The following is a 21,893-nucleotide window of genomic DNA, read 5'->3' on the forward strand; positions in this document are numbered from 1 at the left end:
TGACCTAGATTAGGTGCATATTGCCCTCATTAGATTTGCTTGGAGAGCAAAGGGCTATTGGGGCAGCCAACCTGCTGAAGATCCCTGGCATGAGGATAGAGGAAGTTTTAATCACAGGACCATCAAAAAGAACCCTATCTGAGTAAGTTGAGGGAAGAGAAAAGGACTCCAACTGTCTATACAAAAGCAAAGGAATGATCTCTGAAAGCTATTTTGTTTGTCTGACAGAAGCAATATCGTGTAGGGCCTTTGAAGTTTGCCCGTTAGCAGCTAGACTGGGCCCACACCCTCAAGGGCATTACAGAGGAACAAAACCAGTTTGATTTGATTCACCAGTGGGAAAAAGGAGCAGCAGCTGAAATAGTCTCCTGTCATTCTTGTTAGCCTCTGAAATAAGGTGTTCTGGAATTGCTTTGACCCAATATCAAGCAAACAGATACAATGTTAAAAAGGGTTATTTGAGGGGCCGTGGTTTGCAGCCGATCAAGATGGCCGCAGCTTAGTGAAGTTCCGAGGGAGGCGTAGGTTCCCCAGACAATCCGGCACATTATCTGACCACTTATCCGTCCCCAAAGACACTCACAATGAGCTGAGAACGCGGGGCATCTGGCCATAAACGACTACCAGCGCGCCGAGGGGTACATGAGGAAGGAAGCGGCCTAACCACGCGACCGCAGCCGGGGACTTCCTTACAGCTGAGGCCCACTGGGAGAGTGCGAGACCCGGCGGACAGCAGACAGCGAGGCGGGCGATTTGGAGGACAGTAGCAGACGAGAGCGAACAAAGCCTACCCCTACCCCTAACCCTGTCGTACAGCATCCGGTACATGATTTTGCTCCCTGGTGATAAGCGTAGTGCGCGGAGTGCAAGGGATGCCCATGGTGACAGTTCCGGCCTGCATTAATACGCAGTGTGCCCGGGCGCAAGTAGGGGAGGGAGCGGCCTGAATACGTGGCTGAAGCCGGGGCCCCAAGTGTGTCTGTACCCAACTAGAGGCGAGCGTGGCCTGGCTTCGGGCCTGATAAGCTACTCGTTCGCCCTGGTACGGGGTGCGACCTGGACACCCGGATGAGGCCGGGGCCTCAATTACGGCAAAGGCCTGTCGGAGGCGATTAGACACCGGGCGCCAGGAAAGCCTACAATCGAGGCCTCGTCGCGGCGGAGGACTTCAGAGCCACACCTTTATTAAGGGACCTGGGAAGTGGATCAGCGCCCGGGACGGCAACGGATTACCCGATGAGCAACTGTCTTCAGGCATAAAAGGAAATAAATAGTGCCACAGGGGGCCCCTATAGTGCTCCTAAAGACATCCCCGGCACCTGCAGCGGTAATACATCTTTGAACAATATTGCCCCGGGCCACGGCTGTGAATAAGTGAGGGTCAGCTAACTAAAGACCCTAAGAGTTCAGCAGAAGGTGCGCAGGCTGAAAGTGTGTCCCTGGTGAATAAGTGTACCCTTGCTGGTCGTGCATTGCTGGTCAAACGCCCCATAACTCTCAAGTTAGTGGCGCTGCAGGAAAACCGACAGGCCACGCGTGGAGTGAGGTCCCGCGGCAGGCGGCGGTGACTACCGGCCAGCGCTGCATTAATCGGACAAGGATGGGTGGCAGAGGCCCACGCATGACCTCTCAGGTCAAGCTGGTTAAATACAACTATGCAAGAGACTTTCCTGCTCTGCCGGAGCGCAAAGATATATCAAATACGGCTCCAGAAGGGGAGGGAGCGGCTAAAGTGATGCTGGAGGATATCATGACTGCTCTCACTAGTTTCCAATCGCCGGTGGGTTCAATCTCTACGGATGTCTCCTTCCTGAGGGCTGACTTTCAAAAGATGACCGCCAAGGTCACGGAGGTGGAACACGTAACAAAATCCCTATCTAAAGTCACCGCCACACTGCTCCAAAAGGTCAACCCTTTAGAAGCAGAAAATAGACTCATGGCGGCAAAGCTGGATGACCAGGAGGGGCGCGCCCGACGCAACAACATCAGAATTATGGGCATTCTGGAAAGCGAAGGGAGTCCGGCCATGGACCTTTATGTCGAAGATCTCATAAAAACCAGGCTACAACCCAGAGGACTCTCGACTTTCTTCTCCGTGGAAAGAGGGCACAGGGTGCCGGGGAGTAAACCCAAGCCCGGGGCACCCCCCAGGCCCGTCCTGGCCCGCATTTTCAACTTCCGCGACAGAGATGCCATATTGCAAACAGCAAGAGTGGCTCCGCCGTTACGCATTCAAAACTCGGTGGTGTCCTTTTTCCCAGACTACACAGCGGCAGTTACTAAGCGTTGCAGGAGCTTCCTGGAGGTAAAAAAAGAACTTAGACGCAGGGAACTATCTTATTCCATGCTGTTTCCGGCAAAACTGAATGTAGTGGCGGATGGCAAAACCTGTTTTTTTGAAACACCTGAGGTAGCCCACGACTGGCTCGAGGGGTGGCGACGAGTGGAGGGATCCAGACAGTCGGAGAGATGCCTGCAGCGCCGGAGAGAGGAAGACGACTCCAGGGAGCACAGAACAGAGCAGGAGGATAACTAAACACAGCGGTCTGAGGCAGAGGAATGATGAACAGTGACAGTGCACAGTCAGGGCTCGCCCGACCTGAGAGACGTTTGCATGGCTTGAGCATGCATGAGAAAGGGACATTATAAACAGCCGGGAATCAGAGAATCTGATCCTCCCCCCTGGGTGGGGGCAAGCAAAGGACCAGAGCAGCAGGATTTCTCGATAAGATGCAACAAGCCATTGTTGATGGACTGTCTTTGAGGAGGGGGTCCACTACGGCACTCTAAGGACTTCTCACCCCACACACGCAAGTACTGTTAAGGGGATTGAAGCACTCTGCTATGTTGGGGTAGCGGATAGTTGGGGATCCATCTGGCAGGGGAGCAGGAAGGGGGGTGGTAGAGGGGTGCTGTTTTTCATTGTTGGCTTTTTGTGTTCTTTCCTACTTTTTGCTGGCTGCACAAATTGAGATAACTATGGAAATGCACACACAGAGGACAATACACTATGTAGATGTCCATGGGCACCACAAACGACACCATGATGACCGCGCATTCATAACTAATTGTTTGACTTCTTCAAATAGGGGGGCAGGGAGGTGGGTGGTTGGAGGGGAAATGTTAGTTCACAAGGGTGAAAATGGCGTACTACCTATCTGAGATTGCTTTTTTGTTATGCTGTGGAACTGATCCTATTACAATGCATGCTGTACGTGGCAAGAAGGGATGATGCAGGCACAACAAGAGTCTAGTTCGCAGACGCCCCCGGTGTGCCCAATAACTCCTTTGATGCTGCTTACATGGAACGTACATGGGCTGGGTGATAAGATAAAGAGGGTCTGGTTCTCCAATATTTATAGAGATGTGCTCTGGCGGTGGCCATGTTGTAAGAGACATATTTCGTAGGCTCGGCCTGCAAGGCAATGGACCGCTGGGGGTTTCAAATGGTGGTGCACTCTGAATTCTCTTCTGGCTCAATGGGGGTGGGTATTCTAGTACGTAAACACTTTCCCTTAGTAATACTACACACTCAGACAGATGGCCAGGGTCGATTTGTAGCTATTACTTGTCAATGGGAAGGGAAACTGCTCAATATAGTGTCGGTATACATCCCTCCAGCCCTCCATTCAGTGGCCCTCCCAGCACTTAGCGCATTTCTATTGGACCTCCCAGCAGGAGTAACACTATTAGACGGGGACTTCAATGCTATAATTGATGGGACCCGGGATCGGTATCCCCCCAAACTAAACACGGCAGGGACTACCACTATTGATGGATTTTTGGACGCCCTTGGGCTTACAGATACGTGGAGGTATAGACATCCAGCAGTGAAGCAATATACTTTTCAATCAGAAGTCCACAATAGTCTCTCCCGAATCGATTATTTTTTGACAGCTGCAGATGCCCTCGCAAATGTGGTAAACGTTGAGCTCTGCCCTAGAGGTATTTCGGATATCTCTCCGCTAACTTTACCATACACGACCCATCACAAAGCAAGGCAACGTGCCTATCCTGTGTATCCTGGGTACCTGCTTGTCCCTAAGATCTCAAAAGACATTGTTACGGCAACGCGTCAATACTTTCAGGAGAACGCCTCCTCGGTTCAATCCCCTAGTACTCTTTGGGAGGCGTATAAAATGGTGGTCCGTGGTCTGGCCATCTCTTCTATTGTAGGTCACAAGAGGGAGAAGCAAGCTGAGCTAAACGCTATAGAATCTGAAATGGATAGCGCTACTGCCCAACATGCACGGAACCCGAAAGTGACTAAGGCTCTGCTACCGGCTACGCGGCATAAGGTGTATGAAATAGGCGATAAGGCAAGTAAGCTTTTAGCCTGGCTTGATAAAAAGGAACGTGCGCAGCAGACGATAGCACACTCCGAATGGCTCACTGGTGGCTGCACCGGAAGAAATAGTGAATACACTAGCCGGGTATTTTGAGCGAGTGTACATGTCGCAGACGGCTATAGCGACGGATGAGGCTCAAACTTATATTAAGTCTATTGCTATGCCTAAGCTGTCCCCAGAGGAGGCCCTCACACTAGAGGCTGACCTAACGATCGAGGAAGTGCAGGTGGCCATCGGTGCGTTGCAGTCGGGGAAGGCGGTGGGGCCTAATGGTTTACCCATTGAACACTATAAAAAGACGGCCAACACGACTGCCCCATATCTTTTAAATATGTATCTCGAGAGTCTGGAAGTGGGGGAGCTCCCACATGATCAGCGTATGGCCACCATAGTGACGATCTTAAAGCCTGGCAAGCCCCTTGAGGAATGCACTTCCTACCGCCCAATGTCCTTAATTAATGCTGAGGCCAAAATATTAGCCAAACTCCTAGCGACACAATTGACACCCCATCTTGCGGCAGTAATTCACCCGGATCAGTCGGGTTTATGCCCAATAGGAACACGGCTCTCAACTTGCAGCGGTTAAATGGAGTGTTGGCTCGTATGCTGTATATTCAGGAACCAGCGGGCGTCCTTTCCCTCGATGCACGGATGGCGTTTGACATGGTGGAGTGGCCGTATCTTTTTGCAGTCCGTAGACACTTAGGCTTTGGTCCATAATTCTGTGCATGGGTACAGCTGCTGTACACTAAGCCTCTGGCACACGTAGTGGTCAATGGACATATATCAAGAGATTTCCGCGGAAGCGTGGAACACACCAGGGGTGCCCACTATCCCCGTTACTCTTTGCGCTTGTGTTGGAACCATTGGCAACATGGATCAGGTGTGAACCAATGATTCGTGGGCTCAGGTGGGCACCGAACAGGGAAGATCGCATCTCCCTTTATGCGGATGATGTATTGTTATATCTAACATCTCCCAGACTGTCCATTTTGGTACTACAGAACATTTGCAATATTTTTGGTCGGGTGTCTGGTTACGCCAATAATTGGTCCAAATCAATACAATTTATACTGCATGGCCCACCGCCGATGCTTCTGAGGGTGCCTTCAAGTATTTAGGCATTCATGTAACGCCCAAGCCTGATGACTTTTTTCGGAGGAATCTTGGGCCCCCCATGGAACGGTTTCGACGAGACACAGCGGTCTGGCGCACTTTACCACTGACACTGCTGGGAAAGGCAGCACTTTTTAAAATGATGGCGCTCCCACACTTTTTGTATGTTTTGGAGAATACCCCGTTTAGGGTTCCGCTGAGCTACTTCAAAACAATAGCGACAGAAGTCTCCAGTCTGCTATGGGGGAGGTAACTGGCTCGTATTGCTCAGGATAAGTTGGTCAGGAGCTGGTATGATGGTGGTATTGCCCTCCCAAATATACAATTGTACTATTGGGCAACTCAATTAAAAGTAGTCAATTGCTGGATGCTTGAACTCCAGACGGACCCGGCGTTTCAGGCAGATAGGCAAGGGCTAGGAGAGGGATGGGTCATGTCAGCGCTATATACCAGGAGCAGATCCAGACTAGAGATTGGGCCAACAGCACACACAGTTGACATATGGTATGAGGCACATGCCCGATTGTGTTGGCAGGGGGTCATCACACAAAAGACGCCTCTCTGGAATTCGCAATGACTTGGGTGACTCAGAAATAGTAAAGGATTTGACAAATGGGATGCAATAGGCATATCAACTGTGAAGGATCTCTGGAGGAAGGGCGCAGTGTTCCAGTTTGAACACCTAAGGGCTCAATATGAACTTGCCCCTTCAGAATATTTTAGATACATACAAATTAGACATGCACTTCAGGCGGTAATAGATTCAGGCACCATCTTGCCGGAGGCCACTCTTCAGGAAGACAGATTGTTGACCGAACATATGCAGAAAAAGGCCACCTCCCTCATCTATCGTAAGTTAGTGAACAATTTGCCGGTTCCCATGTTGGCACTTTGACAGAAGTGGTCCATGGATTTAGGAGACTTTGATGACTCAGAGTGGCAGGGAGCACTGTCATCCCCTCGGTAGGTTGGAATATCTTCATGGCTGAGGTTGGTGCAACTCAAAATACTCCACCGCACACATTGCACTAGAGTGACCCTCCATAAAATAGGGACAGCTTCACATCACTTCTGTTTGCGAGATTGTGGGGAAGTGGGTGCCTTCTATCACACTATATGGGAGTTCCCGAAGATTATGGCGTACTGGGTAAAAATAATGAGAACAAACTGTGGAGGGGTCATTGATTCCAGAACCCAAAAGATGCTTGCTAAATATGTGGGAACCGAATAATTTGAGCCAACCAGCGCAGGATTGGGTGACGCTGGGATGATGTTCTCTAAGCGGAATATTGCAAGGAAATGGGGTTCAGGAAACTCGCCTTTGTTGCGAGAGTGGTGCAAAGACATGGATCAAGCTATGGTGGCGGTGTGGGCGGCGTATGTGCATAAGGGATGTCCTAAAAAATGGGGAAGAGTTTGGGGAGATTGGAATAAGTTCAGAGGGTTTATTTGCGAACCTCCAAGCATAGAGACTGATCATATTTCAGATTAAAAGGGACAGGGGTGGGGTAATGATATAGTTGTACTGCAATGTTAATAGGATTGTTCCTGTTGTCACGAGTAGTAAAACCATAAGTGATGGCGAAGGTAATTGTGCCAATGGGTGTCACTATGCATAATATTTGATTGTATGATGCCTTAAGTTTGCAATAAAATTCAAAAAAAGGTTATTTGTGGGGACCTACAATGTTTAGACAGAGGGTGCTTCATTCACCCTAGATGAATTACTATTAGCTCTTTGATCTCTCACCACCTACTCTCAGAACACTACTGGACTTCAAGAAAAGGAGCAGAAGAAGATATCGAAGAAGATGAAGAAGTGGAAATCTGTCTGTTGTCAGCCTCCAAGACAAGACTAATACCTTGCATCCTGCCCTTCCTTGTACACAAGTTTCTAAAAGCAGTTCTCAAAGGGTTGGCGAAGAAATCTTGGACCAAGAGGGCATGTTGCAAGAAGGAATCGGCATGCCCTATAAATTGTGGCAAAGGCTTAAAAGAAACTGGTGCAGAGAAGACCAAGGCCCTCATGAAAGAGTGACTTGCATCCATCAGAACTAATTCTAATGATTCAGAGATGTGGGAATTTGTAGTTTCTACTGAGTTAAAAAAGGTTTACTGCTGACTCCCTTCTTGAAAAGCCCTAGTTGGATCCTTTAATAGCAAGCAATGCCAGACGCACTCCTGGAGTACCTGCTTTGATGAACATTATGGAGATGTTTGTGGAAGGCCAAATACAGCTTTTTCTGGACCCCAGACTAGCGTATTCCCATTTACATCTGGTTAGATAGCACTGCTAGTCTGTAAGTAACTGGGATATTAGTTCAGATAGGTGAAAGTTCTACTCAAATAATAAAAACATGCCTTGTCAGACTGAATCACAAAAGTCACTCAATTGACTTGTGTTTAACCCTCTGGTTGCTTGGTATAAAAGCAGCCAGGCTTAATTTAGAGGCAATATGTAAAGTATGTATGCAGTAACCAACAGTAAAGAAAAGTGAAAACATAACACAAGAAAAACCCCAAACCAATTTAGATGAATAGATTTAATTTTAATAAAGAAAATAACTTCATAACAACAAACATCCAATCAGAAGAATTGGAGTTATGAATTTTCATAGCTTTCAGGTGAAAACAGCACCAAATAGGACAAAGCGTCAACTGTAGTTATCTGATCACAGCCGACCAGGGTAAAGTCACAAATTCAGGCCGACCGTGATGAAGTGCCGGTCGGATACAGGGATCAGGTTTGTCCTGCCAAAGAGTGTACCTTCTCAAGTCAAAGTCCACATGAGGAGCCACAGGTGATGTTCACATTGGCAGGACCAGCGAGGAGGTCATTGCTGGTGGGAAGAGTAGGTCTGGCTTCGCAAATGATGCTGCTGGGTGCAAAGAGCTGGTTGGTGCCGGAGCGTCACATTGCCGGTTGACGCAAACTGTCACTGCTGAAGTGGTCTATTGTGGCTGATGCAAAGAGCAGTTGTTGCTGGAGAATCACATTGGCAGGGGTCTCAGACAGTTTTTGTTTGATGCATAGAGGTCATTTCCTGGCCATGAGGAGACCAAAACTTCAGGATTTTCATCTTTAGTTCCGCAGGAGTGCAATCCGATGCAGCAAGGGTCCAGGCCCTAGCGGGCACCTCTTGGAGATCAGGATTCCCTCTAGCAAAGGCCAACAGCAGGGCTCAGGCAGACCCAGGCAGGTCAAGTTGGTGGCTGAGCAACTGTAAGGATGCTCTGGAAGAGTTTGTGTCCCTGTAGCTGAAACAGGAGATCTGCCAACTGACCCATGGAGTCACTTCTGGGGAGCCTGGGATCAAGGCAAGCAGTCTCCTTATTCAGACAGTAGGTCAGCCCTTCTGAATCTTCCACAGGTCCCGGAGTGTTCTGATGAGAGGTTGTGAAGGTGCTGCTTATAAACTTGCCATCCTGTTGGAGTGGACTGTTCCCTTTGTCTTCCCTTCCCTCTTTCCTAGGTTTGGTGCCAAACTATCCAGGGTAACAACAGGCAGGCCTGCCTATGTGTGAGCTACATTTGTTAGTGTCAGAGCAGGCAGCCCTTAGAAGTCAGGAAGGGATGAGCAAAGCCCTGAGGCAACCCTTTCAAGCTCAGTAATGTTGAGCACAACTCCCAGAACATCCTGCTCAGGAGAGTAACACCATACCTCACACCCTTCCCCTTTTGTCCCCATGTTGGGAAGGAATACACAAAACACTTCAGGAGAGACATTCATTGTCATGCGACCCTGGACACTAGCAGAAAGGCACATTTGGTTTAGGCAGAAAACTGGCAAAATTCTAAAAGTTTCATTTTCAGAATAGTCACGTAAAATCCGACTTTACCATTAAAGAGGGTTTTAAATTACAATTCAAATGAATGAAAGAAGCGTTTCCCTATCAGTTCCCAAGCTGAAGTTATCACTTATTATGTATAATAAGGTAAATCAGTGTTAGTCTGCTTGAGAGATTGCCTTATAACAGTGAAAAACGACTTTAGAAGATTTTCTCTGTCAGAACATGTCATACTTAATTACAAATGTCCCACCTTTTAAATACCATGCACCCTGCCTTGGGAGCAGTTAGGGAGTACCTTAGGAGTGACTTATAAGTATTAAAAAGGAAGGTTTAGGCATTTTGTCAAGTTAAATGGCAGTTTTAAACTGCACTACAATCTTCAGTTGTAGGCCTGAGACATGTTTTAACAAGCTTCATAAGTAGGTAACACAATGATTGCTGCAGTCCACATGGATTTTATTTGAGGCTAGTTAGGAGTCGCAGCTGCGACCTTTGACTCGCTCCCTGGGATGTATGCCATTACATCGCATGCCAATACAATGCGTGCCATTACAACGCGGATATTACTACGCGATGTCAATGACAACGACATGCCATTTCATCGCAAAATGATACCACTACTATGCTTTTACCACGCAACACTACCTTAACCCCTAAAACACTACACAAACACTACAACACTACCCTAAACCACAAAACACTACACTACACAAACACTACAACAATACCCTAAACCCTAAAACACTACACTACACTACACAAACACTACAACACTACCCTAAAACACTACACTACACAAACACTACAGCACTACACTAAACCCTAAAACACTACACTACACAAACACTACAACACTACCCTAAACCACTACACTACACAAACACTACAACACTACCCTAACCATAAAACACTACACTACACCAAGACCACAACACTACCCAAAACCCTAAAACACTACAACACTACCCTCAACCCTAAAACACTACCATACACTAAACCCTGAAACACTACTGTACACAAACACTACAACACTACCCTAAAACCTTAAAAACTACACAAACACTACAACACTACCCTAAACCCTAAGACACTACACTTCACAAACACTACAACACTACCCTAAAACCTAAAACACTATACAAACACTACAACTCTACCCTAAACCCAAAAACACTACACTACTTTACACAAACATTACAACACTACACTAAACCCTAAACCACTACACAAACACTACTACACTACCCTAAACCACTACCCACACTACTCCGAACCCTACACTACCCTAAACCCTAAAACGCTACAACACTACAACACTACCCTAAACCACTACCCACACTACTTCTACCACTACACTACCCCTAACCCTAAAACACTACCCCTAGCACGACCCCCTACACTACCCAAACACCACTAACCCTAAAACACTACGACACTACAACACTACCCTAAACCACTACCCACACTACTCCCACTCCTACACTACCCCTAACCCTAAAACACTATGACACTAAAACACTACCCTAAACCACTACCCACACTACTTCCACCCCAAGCACAATCACCCTTACCTCTCTTTCCTCGTGGTTCCTCTCCAGCGTCGCCGTCTCTGCTCCTGGTTCCTGCTTCATGTCGATAGGCGGTGCACGTCGTTGTGAGGAAACGGAAGAGCCTCTGTTTCCTCACAACGAAGTGGATCGGCATTACAATGCATGCGTTGTAACAGTGCATGCAATATAATGGTATGCGTAGTAATGGCTACGCGTAGTAACATCACATGCTTTGTAACACATGCGATGTAATTGCACAGCGTGGTACAAACCGCGTTGTGATGGCTGTTACCCGCTTCCTGATACTCCTGGCACTTCCTTTGCGACCCCTGGCCTCAGAGGAGGTAAAAATGTTGCTCTCTCTGAGGCCAGGACTTGCAAAGGAAGCGCCAGGACTAGCAGGAAGCTAGTAAGCAGTTGCAGCTGTGACCCCTAAGTAGCTTCAAATTACGTCTATGGCAATCTACTAGTAGCATTTAATTTACAGGCCTTGGGTATATGCAGTACCATTTACAAGTTATATGTACATAAAATAAATTTACCAATTTTGTGTAAGACAATTTTGCTCTATTTTGAAGGGAGATCACACGTACTTTACCACTGTTTAACAGCAGTAAAGTGCACAAAGGCCTAAAAGCCAACGAAAAAGGGTTCAGCAAAGGAAGGCAAAAATCTGGGGTGACCCGGTAGAAAGGGCCTAGTCTAACAAGATCCTAGAGTGGGTTGATAAAGGACATGTTGCTTTCCTGGTCCTTCTGGAACTCTCAGCTGTTTCACTACCACGATCGCGACCACTTTATAGTTGATAACCTCACTTTTATTTACCCGATACACTGCCTCTCTACACTAATAATTCATATTGAGCTATTCTTGCTGTTTGAGGTATTAAGTAAATTCAATGTAGGGATACAATAAAACATGGACGACATGTAGACATTAATTCAGGTTACATGAAACCCTACGTTCTTTATGGATCTATAAGAATGTCTGGTAGGTCTCCAGGATAAGATGTCAGTTAGAAATATATAAAAGTTCCAAAACTGAGAACATCTTTTTTTAATTTAGAGGAAGACCACTGATTCCGAAAATCAATCCTCCTGACCTACAGGGTCAAATCCTCGGATTTGCCTTCAAGGTCAAACGTTTGGGGCTTTACTTGGAGTGAGACATGACCGTCTAATTCTAATTGGGATAAAAAAAGCACATTTTCCAACTAAAACAATTAATTATCCTGCATCGCCCCTTACTTTCAAATTAAATATAATGGACTAATTATATGGGCACCTGGTAATTTACACCTAAACTACTGCAATTCTCTATACACCGGTTTATCACCTAACATGATTACAGAATTCATACAGAATTTGGAGCACACCAATTATCACAATCCAATCGGAAAATTATTCAACATGAGAATATTACAATAATCCATTAAGCTCTTGAGCTCAAGACTGCCAGTATTGAATTCCTCTTATAAGGTGTATCATCACTCAATACCATAGAGTGCATCAGAGATTCTTGTAGTATGAATGAATTTGCATCCGTCTTAATCTTCTACTTTATCACTAGGGTGCGGTGTGAATGTAATGTAAATCTGCTGTATCTTTTCTATCACCCGCTAAATTAGCTCCACACTGTCTGTCAAATTCAACTCTCGGCATCCCAAACCGTATATCAACACCGCCGCCTGTCCACCATTCCACTTCTGACACGCTTTATTTCGTATCCGACAATCCTCCGCACCCGAGTACAGCTACGGTGATCAAAACAGGGAAGGGTAAGTTATAAAAAATTGGCAGCGAGGGAGGGAGACAGAGAGAGATGAGAGCAAAAAGTAGGTAGGTGATAAAAGAGAAAGAAAGAAAAGGAAATATAGAAAAAAAGAAGAAAGGAAGGAAACCCTCTAAAATCATTGGTCCCTGTTTTTCTAAGATTTTGCATTGGGTTGGGTCATTTTTTTAGTAAAGACCAGACACAAAATCTCTTTTGGGATTTACAAAGCCATACAAAGCCCGATGTGTATGGCTTTAAGTGGCGTTGAAAAAATAAAGTAACACAACCGTTAGCTTGTGATTAAGGAGGCATTACATGGGCAGAGCTTGGCCGTGCCCATGCATCCATCCATGAATGTTGATGCAAACCCATATCTATAAAGAATTGTAAACATAGGTTTGTGCTAAAATGGTGCACCTATCCGAGGCTGACAAGTAGATTTGGAATATCTTTATTTTTCCTTGTGTTTTCCTCTTTCTTTGTGTGCTGCATTCTACTTCACACACGTAAAGAGGAAATAGTCTCAAAGGATAGTTTTTGTATGGCACCACACAAAAAGTTGAATTAGCGTGGCTCTGTTCTTAAACCGCCGACTACAACTAGCAGGGTTCGGCTTATGTTCATGAGCGCAGCGAGCAGTCGCATCTCATCATAGTCTCGACCTTGATGCTTCCCGTTGCTCGTGTACTTATTACGCTTTGGTGCAGTTTCATTTTTAAGTACACTCCATTATAGCACTGTTTTTCTTTTCACCAAGCCCCCTCTGAAAAGCTGGACCGCACATTCGCTTTCAGGTATTGGCTCAGTCATGTTAAATGCAGGCAAATCCTTAAGTGTCCAATAAAATGAAGGGGTGAGTCGTCTACTTGAACTGCTGCCTCAGCCACCAGTCCTTGCACACTAGTCAGTTTATTGTTGTATATTTTTTAATTTGTTTGGTCAATAAAGGCAGTTCAGTTTGTTAACATTTTATTAGGCCGACTGAATTGTCGCAGATGGTCTCGGATGTTCGTCTTAGCAAAAAAAAATAATGCCGTAACTTGGGTGTTGGATGTGAATACGTTTAAGGGTCGTGGTATGTGGATTTCTTGGGGGGAGGTGAAGCAGGGGATGGGAACTCGTGATGAAGACTAGACCAGGATGAAGAGTGCAAAGCTCTCAAACTAAAATGAAGTTATTGTAAAACTCCCAGACTTTGGTTAAACAGAGCCCCCTCCACCCCCCTCTTGTCTTCTGTTCCATGATGTTGCCCCCTCAACCCTCCTGTCCGTCCTGCCCCACTGGCTGTTGTCACCCCTCGGTATAGCGCTGCATTGCTTTCTAGCCAGGCTTGTGCTGTACAAGTCTTTTAAGATCTTGCCTACGCAGCGTGCATGCGCTGCATTAGGCAAAAATTACCTTTTCCCATCGCCATGGCTTTTCAGCCAAACACGTGAACGCGTCCCAATGCCTTTAATGGCAACCTGTGCACGTGAGGTGATTTACTTGCGGGAGCAAGCGCCCCCATATGGTAGCAATTATCGCTCCCGCAAGTAAATCTCGCAGGCCCCCCTCCCCCCTGCTTGTAGCGAGCGTGCGCACGCACAACTCCAGGGCTTGTTTTTTTAAAAAACTTTAAGCATGAGGCACGTGTGCGGCCTATGTTTGTTCCCAGTCTGTTGAGCGTGAACGTGGGCGGAAAGGAGGCCGGACGGATGCGAGCTCACTTCTTGCGCGTGACCTCCACCCTGTGTCCCCCACCCTGCGGTGACGTCGTCCATGGAGCGAGCGGGCGGCATTTTGAAAGTTGTGGTGGAGGAGGTGCTGCTGCTGCAGGGTGACCGAAGGTGGGGTGTCCTAAGAGTGCAGTAGGGCCTTGCATATATGTTTAGACAGTCGGCGAGGTACCGTTGAGGTACCAGTGTCCAGGGTATTGATGAGGACTTTTTTTATAGCAAGAGCATGGATGTGAATTTACTATTCTTGAAATAGTTTGGCTTGTGAACACACATATGAAATGACTTGTGTCTGCATACAGAGCGTCAGTTGTGCATAGAGAGGATGAAGCCCCTCAGGGCTTGGGCTTCCAAAGATGTGCTCTGGACAGTTGGGGAAGAGTAGAAGAGAGATGTACCTGTGAACTTTTAAACTGATTTTGCAACCAGTGATGAATGAGCCTGTGCACAGAGGCTGACTTACCGCGATACAATGGTGCTACGTTTTCTCTACGTATTGCCCTTGTCTGTGAGCGTTATGTCCAAATACTTTTTCGTAGTTTCGCTTTTCTGCGAGTGATAATTATGTGTGTGTTTGTTTACGAAAGTTGCTTATATGGTATCATGGAAAATCTATCTGTTTGAAAGTCTAATGCCGTCCCAAAATTACGATTTACGCTCAGAAGCGGTCTGTGAAAGGCTTACAGGAAGGAAATTCACATGATGTTTGCTGCTCCTTTCCCTATTGATGATGAAGTTAACATAATCAACCTTGTGGACCTTCCTTTCTTCTTGGCAATCGCGAGGCTGACGATGATTCCACCGACCGGATGGACAACCTCCCGTGGCTACTCAAAAACCTGATGTCCCTTTCCCTGCTTAATTTCCCCGCTTAATTTCCCTTTCCAAATCTGCAAAGTATCCCCGAAGAATCGTGCCCCCGCTTTGTAAAACGTCTAAATAAATATAGACACTCGGAGGTCATTTAGTCTTGTGCATGATACTTCTATACCATTGGGTTGTAGGTATTGTCTTGTCACACCTGAAGTTAGTATTTGTGATGATCTAGTACCATTGAAGCAACTCATAGTGTTAAAAATCCAAGTCTAAATATAAATTGAATCATAGTCCCTTCCATGTTGTTGCATAGAGCCAGCGAGCTTCTTACAATAATAATCTGTCCCCCTAACGTGTTCTTCAGTAGCTGCTCTGCTTAGCAAATGGATATTAGAAACCTGTGAGACACATTATGAGCAATGTGCTTATAAAGCTGTGGTGTATACTTCTGTTGATTACCCAATTAGGAGCAATTTATTGTATGTACTACGGAGAAGGGGGCCCACATAGACTGATGCATCTTAGCAGTAAATGTTGTTACCCATTGCATTCAAAAGCTGGCTCAGTCTGCTAAGGTTCTTCATTCAAGATTGATGTTGTGTGTCTTGATTGCATATTGAAAGCTTGGTTCCACTTTGACTGCATTCTGACTTAGAGATTCCAAGTTTTCCACCTGCTTTCGACAATGAATACTGTGTTCCACAACACTGCCGCATTGGGAGCCAATGTCGGATAGTCACTAGAACCTATGCCCATTGAGTACCAATAAGAATGGTCATACAATGTAAAATATGGGTAGTAGCAGGTTATGCACGGTGGGCATTCCCAGGCAAAATGGACAGCCTGCTTGAAAAATCACAATGTCAGTTACCAAAGGATACCTGCAACAGCCTGGTGCAGCAAAACTATGAATGCCTGGGAATGCAGGCAAAATACTACTGCCAAGTTCTGTAAACACCCATTGGAAGCGTGAAGAATATGCTTAAACCCATCTATAAAGGGACAACTAACCAATAGAAAATATATATGCAAAACGTGGTGTGAACACTTGTCCTGGCAACACAAAGTTGGGGCCAGGAAGGGCTAAGTAATGTGGCAATCAAAAATGCACTTATTACACTATACAGCCAGAGGAGGCCTTTCCAGATTGATTACATCATGCAAAGAGTATTGAATACAACGGTATCTAAATTAAGCACTGGGGAAAATGTGTTTAAAGAATATTCAATGAGTCAGGCTTGTACCCCTTCCAATAAAAGAACTAAATACCGGATGGAAATCCCAGCTCCAATGACTGGGTGCAGAATCTGCAAGTACAGGAAGGAGTCTCAAATGCATTTGGTGTGGTGTTGTTGTGGTCTGCTACTACCACAGCAGAAGTTGTTAAATCCGATGTCTCTCTAAAGGGGTTCGGACATGCAAAGAAGCAGTATATGCTTTGTTCTCTTGCACTGCACCAACGGAATTGGCCAAATTTAGGAAGTATGTGTTAGATGTGCATGCTCTGCTCTCTGAGTAAGAGGGATCTGATGACACTAGTGTGCTTTGCACAAACAATAATTAAGCATGCAGTGAAGAGATTCACCATGTAATCCCAGTAATCATTTTTTTTATGCAGCACAAGGCATTTGGGCACTTTCAACTTGAGGCGGTTAGAAAACCCGGTGGTTTATATAGATTCCATCATCTTTTTTCCATCTTGCCGCATGAGGGCCTAAAGACAGGGAACAGGGATTCACTTTCAATCAATGCTGCTCAAAAGATACCTTTATAAGATAAGAAAATTACATAATTTTAGTGTGCTATCGTTCTAGAATTTCAATTATGCTTTTATCGATGTCAGAAATATTGCAATTGGTTTTAAGTAATTTATGCAATAAAAACTTTAATTCATTCTATGCCATTTGTTTGCAGTTGCACCCGTTATTTAGCCTCCAGTCCTGTCCTGGTTTAATTAAAGGTTTTATATAAATATACCACACCAATAGGTCTCGCTTTTGGGACCTTAGAATTATTTAGTTATGCAGCACAATATCCTTGGTGCAACAACATCAACTGTTGCATGGCTAAACACTTATAAGGACCCAAAGGCGAGACCTATTGGCTATGCCAATGCTTGTTTAGATCTAGTTTACAGACCGCTGTAGCTGTCTTGCCTGCTTTGTGTGTTCCAAAAAACATAGCGACATTTAAAATCCATGTAGGTCTAAGAGTCTTGTAGTCCAGTACTCTTCATCCATTGGTCTTTTGACTTGCTATTCATATTCTGCCCATATTGCTCGCAGTATGAAGCAAAAGGTTCGCCCTTGTGAGCCAGAGGCCATCTTCTCTATCAGTGACTGTTTTACATGTCCAAACCCACCTGATGGGTCATGTTTTTTTTCGTTTTTTTAAAATTATTTATTTTGTCTGCAAACATTTGGTCACTACCTTGGAGTAGTTACAGTTTTACCATTTATTCCTTTTAATGTCGCTTTCATATGTTTGCAAAAACAGGACTGTACATTGCTTGTTCATTTTGTATCAGCCTACCACCAGTTTAGCCATTGCTCACAGTAACTGTCTCCTTGCTGTCATTTTCACTTTTTATCTGTGGGTCTTCCTTGTTACCTTTCTTTCTTTCTGTCTTTTCTCATTTACTATCCATCTTAATCTTTTCTGCCTACCTTTTGTGGCACTTGACCACTCTGTCTCTTTTCACCTTCTCTGCCCATCTTTTCCTATTTTCTATCTGCACACCTTCTTTCTTTTCTACTTTACTTGACATTTTATTAGCACTCTGTCTGCCTCCTCCCCCTTTGCATTTTTTATATGTTCTTGTTTTTTATCATTATATATTTCTTTTTTGACTAGTTCTCCCCTCTTGTTTTGTACCTTTCTCTATACATTTGTGAAGTTACGCCGTCTTGTACCCCAGCACTTTGGTACAATGATTGTAGATGCTTAGCAAGTGACAGTACAGAAGATAGGCTTCTGCATTGGTTTACAAGGTCCATGTCATGGGTCAGAGGGACCTGAAGACAGAACGGTATGTAATAGTGCAATATGTATACACAGAGCATACATCTCCACTCCCTGCAGCAAGGAGTCTGCAGAGCCAGCACACTGATAAGCAAATGGTGCTATTTAAATTAATACCTCATAAGTGCATTCTCCTCTCAGCATCTAATGTATATAGTGTACACACTATCGTGGGTATGGACCATACTAGCATGAGAAGCCGGTACAATAACTCGAAACAGCACATGGAAGTGAAATAGAGGCAGTGATATGATGTGATGTGCAACAAAAGGTTGTCAAATTGGCCCTCGCCTTCCCAATGATGTATATATTGAGACACACGCATACACACCTGCTTTATGTTACAATTTGCTGCATTTGTTATCCCTTCATTTGCCCATCATCCATCCACCCACACTCTGTCCTTCCAGCAACCACCTTCTCCTGTCTGTCTACCCTCTCAATGCCCTTCCAACAAACACCTCCGGCCTTCTGTCCATCCACCGTCCCACTGTCCTTCAAACACTGAAATCCCTCCATTGGTCCTCCCACACACTATCCTTCCAACAATCAACCACATCTCTCCATCCATTTACCCTCCCAACACCCACCTCTGTCCATCCATATATTTCCCATGCAGTTGTGTAATATGTGAATATAAAAAAGTACCTAGTGGGTATTAAAGATAGGCGACAAGCATACATTCTATTTGCTAGAGATTATACTTTTAAATACACGCATCAACAATTTAACTAAACACACTCATACACAAGCAGGCACGCAAGGACATCCAGTTGTGTTTAGTGCATTCAGGAGTCAACTCTACAATCTTTACAGGCTTCTAGGAGCAGTGTAAACTTAGACATCCATTTGAATGGAGGATGTAAGTGTCTAGATAGACAGTCTTGCTTATATTGTAATTTGTATATTTTGTCATACTGGTAAACTTGAGGAATATTCCTCTTTACTCAATAATATATTTATCAATTGTTGTGTTTAGCTTTTGGTATGTTCCCCTTTCCTCTTCCATTCTTATCATAACGCATTCCAAAGTGTCAGTGACAATTGAACCGACTCTTCTGGTGGATTGGTTGTGGCATGAGGTTGTGCACGTTAGTGTTAATAAACCACCTCTTCCGCCTTTATTGGTTTTGTATTTTTATCAGTTTCGCTCTTCGGAGCAAACAAATGCCACTTGTTTTACTTTGCTTCACACACCCTGTACCTGCAATTTGGCTTGCACTTTTTATTTTCTGTGCAGTTTATTAATTTTTTTATAAGTGGATACAATTTGGGCTTGATATTGCCTTACACATATTCAGAAATTAGGCTTGAATTGAACTATCCAGGATAATGTACTGCATGCCTAAACACTTATAAGGTCCCAAAGGTGAGAACTTTTGGCTATGCCAATGCTTGTTTTTTATTTGCAATGTTAAAGATGTCTTCAAAGCGGTTAAGTATGGGTGCTTTCTTTGGGTATTTTTTTCCCTACCTCCTAATTATATTTTTGTTCTTTTTTGTCATGCAGAGGGAAGTTGGACTGGAACTGGACCCTATGTTGGACCACCGTGGGTTCTGCTGCATGCACTGCCGTCGCGGACAGAGATACTGCCAGCGCGTCTGTGAACCCTTGCTTGGCTTCTACCCCTACCCCTATTGTTATGGAAGCGGGCGCGTGATCTGTCGAATAATCATGCCGTGCAACTGGTGGGTTGCACGTATGTTAGGGCGGGTGTAGCGCAGTCTGCCACGTTGCGGGATTGAGAAACCTTACACATTTTACACGTATTTATATATATATATATATATATATATATATATATATATATTTGTTATCATCACAATATACAAATGACGTTATGTTGAGGTTGGCGTTGTACTTAAGGCAATATACCATGTTTGTGCTTGCAAATAAGTGGGCTATGTTTTCTATATATCATATTAATTCTATTTAAATGAGTAGTAAATTGTAAGCAGTGAAGAAGCAAATACGAATATTTGGAGAGGCTGCCTTATTGTTATCAAAGAATGAACTGAGGCTATTTCAAATTTGTAAACAAGAATCCACTTGCACAGTGGAAGTATATCATGTTGGTGGAAGTATGTGGAACATAGATGCTGTCTCATAGTCTGGCCCTCCATTGTGGCCAATCTACTCTCAAATGTCATAAATATAAAACTATAATTAGATTAAAGGCCCTGATTAGGAGTCTAGCGGTCTGAGGATCGCCAGACTCATGGGGGCGTAGCCGTGGCAGCCCCATTACGATTTGCTGCTGCCACCAAAGAATCGCCGTTCCCTGGCGGTGTTGCAGCAGTCATAGACCACAATATGCTTGGCAGGACCGCTTGGGTCCTGCCAAGCATATTACAAGTTTCCTTTCCACTGGCAGTGTCATGGAGGTTCTAGCTCCATGTACACCGTGGCAGGGAGGAAACAAAGGGGCCCTATAAGACCACCTGTGCCTCCTCCTCATGTGGATGCACACAGGGGGGCATAACAAGTGCCCACCTGTGTGCATGCACACCAGTTTGTGCACAACATGGACTTTTGAGTCCATGCTGTGCTGGAACCTTGTTGTGCGGTCTCATTGTGGTGCCGTTTTCAGAGGGACCACCGCCTTTGAAAAGGGCACCGCAGTGGGACCGCCACGCCACCTGCCCGAAAGACCAAATTTAAGTTGTAATCTGGCAGACGGGCGATGGTAACTCTTGGCAGTGTCAAAAGTCATAATCGCTCCCTTAATGCAAATGAGACTTTAAAGGTAAAGCTCGTTCTGCAGCAGGCACCACTTTGAAGCACCTTGGTTAAGGTCATTCGTCTGTCAGGGACCGGTTCTCGAAGATTATGAATTAGATAAAATAAATAAATTCCACTGGTGTTGATGCAATTTTACACCAACACGTGTGCTATTTCGAAAATGTGAAAACAACATTTGAACCCAGGAGTGGTCTGTGATACTTCGAGCGGCCTAAGGTACATTGCCCAGTAAGGATAATGGCTGGTGACCCTGCTTCCTACTGACAACAAGTGCAAAATAGCGTTTAGCACCGGACAGTCAGGCACATCTAACGGTAAAACTGCACCTCTGCATTCTATTGAGCCCAGGAAACGGTGGTGCCAAGTTGTAGTCTAGCCATTGCAATTTATTGGATTGACCACCTATTAAAGTTAATTCTAAATGCTGCAGCGACAGTTGCTTTGACTTTTAAAAAGACGGAGAACACGTAACATGAGTCAATGTACTATTAACGAAAACGATTATCTGTAAGACACCCAATGCTTCAGAGGAGCAGCACCAGAATAGGTTGTTGTTATCAATAAAATGTTTTTTTCCTACAAGTCAGTTTTATTGTCCTGTATCAGTTTGTTTGCTGTGAGTGCTGCGTCACAGATGATACACAGAAAGTAGTCACATGTGGCTTACATTGGCAGAAATATTCAATATTCCCTAGCACGGTTTTCTGCTGCTGCGACACTGAATACATGTCCCTGGTATCAATAAATGATGAATGCCCTAGCGCGATCTAGGATTAAAGAGAAGAGTTCGAAGTTCTACCTGCAGATCTACAGCTGGATGCAAATCGCCCACCCCGGGATATGTTTGATCAATGGATGGAAGCACGCGGGGCACAGGAACATTCCTAAACGTGCTGGTCGACAGATGTTCTTTACAAGTGCGGAACCTGACGTCTCTTCATGCGAATCTTCGATCGATGCATTGTAATATAAAGTACGGGCGAGTGTTGTATCAGCAGGTTTCTCAACGCCTCAGTAG

At 45.1% G+C, this 21,893-nt stretch overlaps 1 protein-coding gene across 1 annotated transcript in view; it reads left to right on the plus strand.

Moving 5' to 3' along the window:
- Window positions 1-21,451, plus strand: part of TNMD (tenomodulin) — a 580,658-nt gene extending 559,207 nt beyond the window's left edge. Inside the window, exon 7 of the mRNA XM_078688431.1 lies at window positions 19,643-21,451. Coding sequence (XP_078544557.1) covers window positions 19,643-19,852 — 210 coding nt within the window. The 3' untranslated portion in view covers window positions 19,853-21,451. The remainder of the gene's footprint in view (window positions 1-19,642) is intronic.
- The last annotated feature ends 442 nt before the right edge of the window (window positions 21,452-21,893 follow it).

Source organism: Lissotriton helveticus, chromosome 4_1 (assembly GCF_964261635.1).
Source record: "Lissotriton helveticus chromosome 4_1, aLisHel1.1, whole genome shotgun sequence".
Taxonomy (NCBI): domain Eukaryota; kingdom Metazoa; phylum Chordata; class Amphibia; order Caudata; family Salamandridae; genus Lissotriton; species Lissotriton helveticus.